Source organism: Palaemon carinicauda, chromosome 3 (assembly GCF_036898095.1).
Source record: "Palaemon carinicauda isolate YSFRI2023 chromosome 3, ASM3689809v2, whole genome shotgun sequence".
NCBI classification, from domain to species: domain Eukaryota; kingdom Metazoa; phylum Arthropoda; class Malacostraca; order Decapoda; family Palaemonidae; genus Palaemon; species Palaemon carinicauda.
This window is the reverse complement of record NC_090727.1, coordinates 99,606,936-99,617,998: the sequence shown is the minus strand read 5'-3', so window position 1 is coordinate 99,617,998 and position 11,063 is coordinate 99,606,936. Positions and strand designations below refer to the sequence as shown.

The 11,063-nt window shown below is 33.7% G+C and overlaps 1 protein-coding gene across 1 annotated transcript; it reads right to left on the bottom strand.

Moving 5' to 3' along the window:
• Positions 1 to 7,421: 7,421 nt before the first annotated feature.
• Positions 7,422 to 8,628, bottom strand: LOC137632987 (piggyBac transposable element-derived protein 2-like). Its single transcript, XM_068365142.1, has 2 exons — positions 8,215 to 8,628; positions 7,422 to 7,511 (listed from the first exon to the last, which is right to left on the bottom strand). Exons 1-2 carry the CDS (start codon positions 8,626 to 8,628, stop codon positions 7,422 to 7,424), a joined length of 504 nt encoding a protein of 167 aa, XP_068221243.1.
• Between the last annotated feature and the right edge of the window lie 2,435 nt (positions 8,629 to 11,063).

The window sequence follows — 11,063 nt, the reverse complement described above, 5'->3', positions numbered from 1 at the left end:
TGCCGCCCAGCTTGATAGGAAAGATATATGTACGTATGTATGTATGTGTGTATATATATATATATATATATATATATATATATATATATATATATATATATATATATAAAACCAGATATGTGCTCTTTATTATGTAGAGGAGGAATATTAAGTAAGGAGTCATCACCCATTCTTACATTACCTGTAGGGACCAAAAGATTGGCTTTAGCGTGGGACCAATTACCCTCCCCCTCTACATGTAGCGTTATTGGACAAACATAATTAAACCAGCCAAAACTATACTTATGTACTTTTCAGGCGTTTCTGGGTAATAATTTCTGCTGAAAACCAGAAGTGTTAAGATGAGTTGCGTTACTTCATAGGTTTCATTGCTAAATTGTTCAATGGTCATAAAACAGTTACGCTCACGAGAGCAAGAGTGAACGTACATCGAAGCATTCGAAATTGATTCATGGAATTATGTCTTTCAACTCAATCGAAATAATTAATATAAAATGCAACACCGAATGAAAGAATAAACATATAATATTTCAATAGCAACGTCTCTTCCTTTATCTCCCAGATATTACTTTGTTAAACATACAAGGTAATGTCATACACTTTTTGATGTTAGAGAGGGGTGACAAAGTTAGCATATTTGAATATTCATTAAGATTAAGGAACATTGTATCGTCATCAACATTAGAGAATACATGTTAAACATTATCGGGGATAAATTAGAAAATTAAAGTTTCTTATTTGACCAAAAAAAGATTTAAATGAGAAATATATTTTACTCACTCTATATATGGGAAAACTTTACATCTTTCGTGTAATTTCAGTTTAACTTTGCTTTAAGAAAACCAGACTACTTCAAATCAAACGTCGATATGTGACGTAGATCGGAATTGAAATAGGTTTGATATCGAAATATATATCTGTAATTGAGATTTTGTGTTTGATCTCAAAATATATATCTTAAATAAGTTTTTGGGCTTGATCTCTAAATGTATATCTTTAATTAAGTTTTTGGGCTTGATCTCTTAATGTATATCTTTAATTTTGAGGGTTTTCTTTCAAAATATATATCTTGAATTGAGTTTTTGGTTTGATCTTAAAATTTTTATCTTTAATTAAGTGTTAGGGTTTGATCTCAGAAGTCTTATATATGATAGTGTGTGGTAAGACATCGTTGGTTATATTTTGCATCTCTAATTATGAAAACTGCTGGATAGTGTAGTTCATTAACTTGAATTATTGGAGAAATTTACAAAAGGGAAAACTTAATCAAGGAAAGTTTACTGGCAATTAATCGTATGAGCAAGCAGAGAGAGAGAGAGAGAGAGAGAGAGAGAGAGAGAGAGAGAGAGAGAGAGATTGCATTTAATGTATCTGTGCAGGAGAATCCTTTTATATAAAGGTTCTTTGGATATTTTGGATGAAACTTTTATTAGTTATCTTATTCCGCCAAGGAGGTTATAAAATCGAGTCAGTTTATTTGTTTATCTGTCTGTCTGTCTGTGGACAGATTTTGACGAATTTTTCACCATAGGTTGATCTTGGGTAATGGACGACCTCATTTTGGAGATGATCAGGATACGGATTCTATTATTATTATTATTATTATTATTATTATTATTATTATTATTATTACTTACTTACTAATGGTTGGAAAAGCAGGATGCTATAAGCCCAGGGGCTCCAACAGGGAAAATAGCCCAGTTAGGAAAGGAAACAAGGAAAAATAAAATATTTCAAGAACAGTAACAACATTGAAATTTAAATGTAAACTCTAAAAAAAACTTTAAAAAAACAAGAGGAAGAGAAATTGGATAAAATAAGCGTGCCCGAGTCTACCCTCAAGTAAGAGAACTCTAACCCATGACAGTGGAAGACCATGGTACAGAGGCTATGGCACTACCCAAAACTAGTCCTTCTAGAAAAGCTGCTTACCGTAGCTAAAGAGTCTCTTCTACCCTTACCAAGAGGTAAACGGCCACTGAACAATCATATTTCATTAGTTAACCCCTTGGGTAAAGAAGAATTGTTTGTTAATCTCGGTGTTGTCGGATGTATGAGGAAAGAGGAAAAACCGTAAAGAATATTACAGAATACTCGATGTATATGTAAGCAAAAGGAAATTGAACCGTAACCAGAGAGAAGGTTCCAATGTAGTACTGTCTGGCCAGTCAAAGAACCCTATAACTCTCCAGCGGTAGTATCTCAACGGAGTGGCTGGTGCCATGGCCAAATTACTACCTAGATTAGGATTTTCATTTTCGCCATTTCAAAGATAAGGTCAAAACAATTTGACATATTTTGACGAAATTTCCACAAACGATAGATCTGAGGTCATGAACAATTTCATTAACCTTTGGTGGAGGTCAGAAATCTCTGATTGCTCTTGTTTTAGATGTCTTTACGTGTAGTTCATTGCCTTGGAAAGATAACATTGATTTTTAGCATTTCGAGTCATTTATTAGAACCTTGAAGATAATGAAAATATTTAATGACCTGATTCGTTTATTAGAACCTTGAAAGTAATGAACACGTAAAATGTCCTGAATTTGCACCATGATTTAGGTATTTGATTTTACAAGTTACACACCTGTGATTTCTGAAATAAGATGTTCGTGTACGTGTAGAGAGAAAAAATAGTCCCTGCCAAGATCCATCCTTCAGTCAATGTAGGCTAATATGTATTCTAATTATATACAGTTCTTTCGAGTTGACGATATCCGTTATTTGTCATGCGAAGTACAATTTCCTCACCTTATGACCAATACCTTTAGACTGAGAGAGAGAGAGAGTGCTTTTACTTTTAGATAGTTTGCAAGGTCATAAAAAGTAATAAAATATAATACAAATTTTATTGTAAGTAAACTTGTATTTACCAGTTAAAGATGTCCGTCACTAATTGTTGGGTAAAAGGAATAGTTTTAGAAAATAACAAAATTATTTTGATATGAAGATATCAAACTGCAACGTATTAGTTCTAAAGAAAGATACTCTACTCGATAGTGTACAGTTGATCAAGAGAACTCTAACCCGAGACTGGAAGACCATGGTACAGTTGTTATGGCTCTACCCAAGGCTAGAGAACAACGGTTTGATTTTGGAGTGTCCTTCTCCTAGAAGAGCTTCTGACCTTAGCTAAGAGTCTATCCACTGAATGATTACAGAGCTATAGTGAAACCTAGAGTGAAGATGAATTTTTTTCTTATTTTATTGTCCGGTGTAAGAGGAAAACGGAGAATGTGTAAGGAATAGGCCAGACTATTCGGTTTATGTACAGATAAAGGAAAAATAAACCGTAACCAGAGAGGGATAAAAAAGTAGTACTATCTGGCCAGTCAAAGGACTCAATAATACTCTAGCAGTAGTATCTCAACGGTTGGCTGGTGCCTTTATTCAGATCGTGAGCATATTAAGAAAAAGTTGCTTGAGAAGTTTTCATTAGTTTTACTAAAAGCTTTGCTAGTTTATTCCAAGATAGATTTTATAGGAATTCAAACGTGTATCGATTACTTTTTGAAAGATGATTATGTCTGTCAATCCACATCTTTGAAAATTAAAACTATTTTGGTTTTGGGGGCTAAATACTGCTCTGATTTTTATTCTTCAAAATATTAGAAAATTGCTTGTAGGAATTATTGATTAGAGAGAGAGAGAGAGAGAGAGAGAGAGAGAGAGAGAGAGAGAGAGAGAGAGAGAGAGAGAATTACCCTCATTACGTTAATTGATGAGTAAAGTGTGAGCTCATTTCCTGACAATGGTCCAGAGAAGGAGTTTGCCAAGACTTTGGCCTCAATGGATTCCTTCCATCAGTACAGATGACTGACGGAGTTAATGATCCGGAGGGAATTTCGGACTGTCTTTCCAGCTGTTCCAGCTGTTTTATGAAGGATTGATAATTAATTATTTGATGAAGCAATTGGTTTTCAAAAACTGCTTATTCTAATATTTTGTATTTCTATTAATTGGGAATTCGAACAATTATACACAATAACAAATGTTCTCGAACAATTTTTTTTTAAGGTTTCCGAACATTTGTATTTCAAATAATTGTTTTTCGAACATTTTGCATTTTGATCATTTGAGATTTCGAACAATTATACAATCGAACAGTTGTTTTTTAACAAATTATTTTATTTACAGTCAATTGACAATATCTGTTTATATTACTTAATAAATATGTGTAGCTCTTTTACACCTATGAATTAGAAGTCAGTGCCATGATTATGTTTAGTGCTATCCTGTTAAGGTTTCCAAAAGTCTTTTTGGACTTGTCTATATGTAGATATAATTTAGTTTTAAAGATATAATTTATATGAATGTCTTTTTGTTTTTGTCTACAGCCTTTACCGATCTCTATATACTGTAGGGTCGCTCTCTATACGAGGCATCCTGTTTACGTAATCCTTTTTCTATGAACTTACATTTAGAGAATAAATAGACGTTGATAATCCCTTTTGATAAATATTGATTTTATTTATGGTTTCCGTAAAGATAAATTCAATTTTGGTTACTGTAAGGATCTGTAAACTTTCAAATTGAAACTGAAATGTTTTTTTATGTGACCATTCGAGGAATGGCGATCTCTTTTTCCTTTCGATGGGTTTTGAAATCTCAGAAGATTCCATCAAAATACTCAATTAAAATCCCTCTAGGTCTTTCGACTTTAAAGCTTAACCCTTTCTGAGTAATTTGTGGACCGGGAAGAAAGTTTGTCAGCAATTTCATTCCAACTGACTCAAATATTTTCTATGGAAAGACGAACGAAGGCATTTGGTGGTTCAGACTTTCGAGGGGGAAATTTGGCCCAGTCACTTCTGTTGGTAAAGCACTATTTTTGTATCGATTTGTTTATTGTACTTTTAGGGACTAGTGCATATATATATATATATATATATATATATATATATATATATATATATATATGTATATATATATATATATATATATATATATATATATATATATATATATATATATATATATATATATATGTATGTATATATATAATGTGTGTATATACATACATACAGTATATGCACATAAATAAAACACGCACACAAAAAGGCAGCTATTTCTTGTCCACTGCAGGACAGAGGCCTCACATTTCTTCATTCAAATCTGAGGCTTGGCCATTTCATCACCACGCTGCTCATTGCTGATTAGTGATGGTGGGAGAATTTAGTCTGATAGTTCACAGTCAACCAACTTGTTAGGCTACAGCTTTGCTGATCATGGCGATGCAGAAACCCTTTCACCTTGTTAATCATGGTATCGCCCCTCAGAAAGGGAGTATATATATATATATATATATATATATATATATATATATATATATATATATATATATATGCGTGTGTATATATATGTATATATATATATATATATATATATATATATATATATATGTATATATATATATATATATATATATATATATATATATATATGTGTGTGTGTGTGTGTGTATATATATATATATATATATATATATATATATATATATATATATATATATATATATATATATATATATATATATATATATATACATATATATATACGCATATATATTTATATATATATATATATATATATATATATACATATATATATAAATATATATATATATATATATATGTATATATATATATATATATATATATATATATATATATATATATATATATATATATATATATGTTCAGATCGTTGTGAGGGTTGGTATAATTTAAATTTTAAAAGTTTAAGTTCATAAACTTGAAGAAATTCTGAAGGTTTTAATCTTAGTCAAGCAGTCTACCTTCTCACTCCTTTCCCCCTCCTTTCCTCCCTTCTTCTCACTCCCTTCCTCCTCCCATCCTCCCCCCTTCCCATGCCCTTCCCCCTCATTTCCTTACCCCTCTTACTACCTTCCCCCTCCTTCCCTCCACTCCCTTCGCCTCCTTCCCTCATTTCCTGCACTCCCTATCCCTTCCTTTCCTCCACTCCCTTCCCCCTCGTTTCCTTGCCACTTCTCACTCCATTCCCATTCATTTACTACCTGCTCACTCCTTTCCCCCACCTTTCCTCCATTCTTCCCACTCCCTTCCCCTCCTTTCCTCCACCCTTTTTCACGCCCTTCCTCCTCCTTTCTTTCCCCATCTAACTATCTTACCCTCCTTTCCTCCCTCCTTTTCCCTACTTTACATGGTTTATCATTCGTTAACATCATCATCATCATCCACCATTGGTCAAATGTAAGAAAATAGGCCTCATATATGTTTGTCCACTTCTGTCAGTTTATGGTCTTTTTATGCCAGTTTATAACAGCGAATTTTTATTCATGGTTTATCATTCGTCATCATCATCATCATCTATGATTAGTAGAATACAGGACAAAGGCCTCAGCCATGTTTAACCAATCCCGTCTGTTTATGGTGTTTCTATGACATTTTATATTTTATAACTTCGACAATAGATTATTTTTAGTTTATTACTAAAACCATGAATAAAAATTAGCAGATATAAACTGGCGTAGAAAGACCATAAACAGACAGGAGTGGACAAACATGTCTGAGGTCTTTGTCCTGCATTCGACTAATCATGGATGATGATAATGATGATAACAAATGATAATCCATAAATAAGAATTTTCAAATATAAACTGGCACGGAAAGACCATAAACAAATGTGAGTGGACAAAAATGTCTGAGGCCTTTGTCCTGCATTCTATTAATCATGGCTGATGATAACGAATGATAATCCATGAATAAGAATTTCCAGATATAAACTGGCATAGAAGACCATAAACAAATGGAAGTGGACAAACATGTCTGGGGCCTTTGTCCTGCATTCTACTAACCATGGATAACGATGATGATAACGAATGATAATCCATGAATAAGAATTTCCAGATATAAACTGGCATAGAAAGACCCCAAACAGACGGGAGTGGACGAACATGTCTGAGGTCTTTTTCCTCTATTCCACTAATCATGGGTGATGATGATGATAATGAATGATAAACCATGAATAAAAACTTGCAGGTATAAACTGGCACAAAAAGAACACAAACAGACCAGACGGGATGAACATGTGTGAGGCCTTTGTCCTGCATTCAACTAATAATGGGTGATTGTGATGAGAACGAATGATAAAACATAAATAAATATTTGCGTGTATAAAATGACATACAATGACCACAAACAGAGGGGAGTGACTGCACATGTCTGAGGTCTTCGTCCAGCATTCGACTTACCCATTATATCCCTTTTTTTTTGCCTGAAAATTTTCATGATTTTTTGAGAAAATATTAATATTTAAGATTAAAAGACATCATATATGGTGGTTAGAACATTTTATTTCTTTCAGTATCCTTGCAGTAAGCCATCCTCAAAAGAGGACACTGGGATAATATAATGACATTTGGTAATAATAAGCTGTTCTCAGTTGAGGACAATGGGATAATGTAATACTACCTTCAAATCAGAATTCTTTACCCAATTAGGTTGATAAGATATAATTATATTCTCTATCTGATTATTTTTCACCATTATGATGTTTTTAAAATTACACAGTTACCTTCTTGAATTACTCGGCATAATATTTAGAAAGACAATTGAACAGAAAAAGAAACATGTTACCGTTTTTTTTGTTTTTTTTTTTGTTTACTTCTTGTGATAAGGAGCAAAACACTCTAAACAAAGTGTTATATTGCAGTTTTTGCAATAGGTCCTAGGCTTCCTGAAGCAAGACTTTTTCTGGCATCGTCTCTAATTTTCCCTCTTGGCTATGACGTGGTCTTTTCCATCGTACCGAACATCATCAAGTCTTGTAGATGGGCTAGTGGCTGAGCTCTTTCTACCTATTCTTCTATTTGCTTCTCCTAACTTCAGATATAGTACGCATACTGCTCTTCTGAAGCTTACTAAAGCAAGTTGCTCTTTTCCTGTATGCAGAAATTTATGGATGATCCATGCATTTACCACAATCATATCTAGTACACGAGTGAAGAGAGGCCAGTGCCATTTCTTTCCTCGTAAAGATGTTGCATATTTACTAGCCAGCCAATCATGGTGATCGGCACCTCCCATGTAGGCATTATAGTTGTTCAGAACATTTGGTTGAGGAACATCACCTTTAATTTTTACATCACTCAACCATCGATTTACCTTTTTCACAGGCTCAATAGTACCGTAGTTTGTCCCAACACACACACTTATTGTCTGACCATCTCACTAAAAGGATTTCTTCATTTGTATCAAACATATAGTCATAGGATCCCCTTTTCTCTTTCTTCATAATTTTTGCTGGTCTCAGAGGGCACTTGCTAAGTCTGTTTTCCCTAAGTGTACCAGTGGCTTGAGAACCAAGATTCCAAAGATGAACTAACAAATCATATCCGGTAAAAAAATTGTCAAAGAAACCAGAATTAGCATTTGAGACTTTTACTCCATCTAACATCTTCAAAACAACCTTTGTTTCAAGTAACAGATCATCGTTGCCTTCATCCACGGAACTCTTCCCACAATACAAATCAAAATTGTAACAGTAACCTGAAACGCCAAATAGAGCCCGGAGTTTGTATCCAAACCAGATAGGTTTTCCTCTCATAAACTGCTTTAGAGGATTGTGACCATAATACTTCGCCATCATTTAATCAACAGATATGCATTCTTCAAATACTCTAAATTATTGAAATGAGTCCTTGACTAGTGATAATAATGACCAAATTTTGAACCCTCTGTCGTGTGTATTGTCCTTGGCTTCATCGTTCTTGCAAAAATGGATAACGCTTTTCAATAGCTGAAAACGGTTTCTTGACATTGCTTTCTGAATAATAGGGACTCCAAGATCTTCTTCACTTGACTAATAATCGCGTTCTGAGGGGTCTTTGTGATATCCCGAGAATAGCAATATACCAATGAAGGTTTTCAGTTCATCAATACCTAATGTAAACTCACATTTATTTCTATAAGAACTTCCATAACGTACTGTCTCTTTCAAGATGTGGTCATATATGCCATGAGACATCAGTTTCTCAAATAGTCCCAGAAGAGATAGATTATGAAGGTTCTTCTTTATTTCTTGCAAGTTTTCCTTATACTGTTCTAAACACTCATTGATTTTGCTGTATTCAGGATTTTTATGTTTCCAGATGGGTTCAGTGTTACAAAATTTTCGTTTTTTCCTAGAAGATTTAGCAGATGCCCCTCTGTCTTTAGTAGGGTTTTTAATTGGCTGTTGGTTCACTTGAACTTCTAAAGAGCCAGGAACATCCTGAACAGAAACTTCCTCTATTATGTCTTCACTGATATCTTCTTCATCGGTCAATTCATCTACGTCAGATGGTATAATAATGACATCAGCATTTTTTATTTCATCATCTTCATCATCCTGAAACAGGATATTGATTGCTTTCTCAACTGTAAGTGCAGTGTTTATTCGCCATCTGGAATGAGGAAAATATGATATAATATATAAGATCTATAATTCCATTTCAGTATATATATATATATATATATATATATATATATATATATATATATATATATATATATATATATATATGTGTGTGTGTGTGTGTGTGTGTGTGTGTGTGTATGTGTGTGTGTATGTATGTATATATATATAAACTTTCTGATTATGAAAATAAAGAACCAGTTGTTTTATGAATAAATATAAGATAGGTAGAGTGGATGTTCGGTGCATGACATAAAATGGGAAATTATATAAAAAAAAAGTAGTTCACATAAAAAATAATGTATTGAGTTTTCAACATAGATCGGTAGTTAAGTAGGTAATTAAATTGAAAAAAAAACACTAAAAATGAGAAATAAAGCATAAATAAGAATTTGCAGATATAATCTGGCATAGAAGATCATATACAGAAGAGAGTGGACAATCATGTCTGAGGCCTATATTCTGCAATCGACTAATCATGGAGGATGATGATGAGAACAAATATTGAATCATGAATAAAAATTTGCAGATATAATCTGGCATAAAAAGACTATAAACAGACGGAAGTGAACGAATATGTCTGAGGCCATTGTCCTGTATTCGAATAATCATGGGTGATGATGATGATAACGAATAATAAACCATGAATAAAGATTTGCTGATATAATCGGTCATATAAAGACCATTAACAGACGAGAGTGGACGAACGTGTCCGAGGCCTTTGTCCTGCATTCGACTACTCATGGATGATGATGATAACAAATGATAAACTATGAATAAAAGTTTACTGATATGAACAGGCATAGAAACACCATAAACAGAAAGGAGTTGGAGAACATATCTGAGGCCTTTGTCCTGCATTCAACTAATCATTGGTGATGATGAAAAAAAATAATAATAAACATTCAATAAAAATTTGCTGATATAAACTGACACAGAAAGACCACAAACAGACAGGAGTGGACAAACATGTCTGAGGCCTTTGTTCTGCATTCACCTAATCATTGGTGATGATAATGATAACGAATGATAAACCATGAATAGAAATTTGCAGATATAATCTGGCATCGATAGACCATAAACAGACGTGAGTGGACAAAGAGGTCTGGGGCCTTTGTCCTGCACTCAACAAATCATGGGTGATGATGATGATAACGAATGAAAAACCATGAATAAAAATTTGCAGATATAATCTGGCATAGATAGACCATAAACAGACGGAAGTTGACGAACATGTCTGAGGCCTTTGTCTTGCATTCGACTAATTATTGGAGATGATGATGATAACGAATGATAAACCATGAATAAAAACTATCAGATGTAAACTGGCAAAAAAAGACCATAAACTGACAAGAGATGACAAACATGTCTGAGGTGTTTGTCCTGCATTCGACTCTTCATGGATGATGATTATGATAGACCAGAAATAAAAAATTGCGGGGAATGGACCGAGAAGGGTGTGGAGGAATGGTGGTGAAGGGCGTTAGAAGGAGAGAGGAAAGGAGGGGGAAGGGATTGAGAAGTATGGAGGAAAGGTGGGGAAAGGGAGTGACAAGGATGGAGGAAAGGAGGGGGAAGGGATTGAAAAGTATGGAGGAAAGGTGGGGAACGGCGTTAGAAGGAGG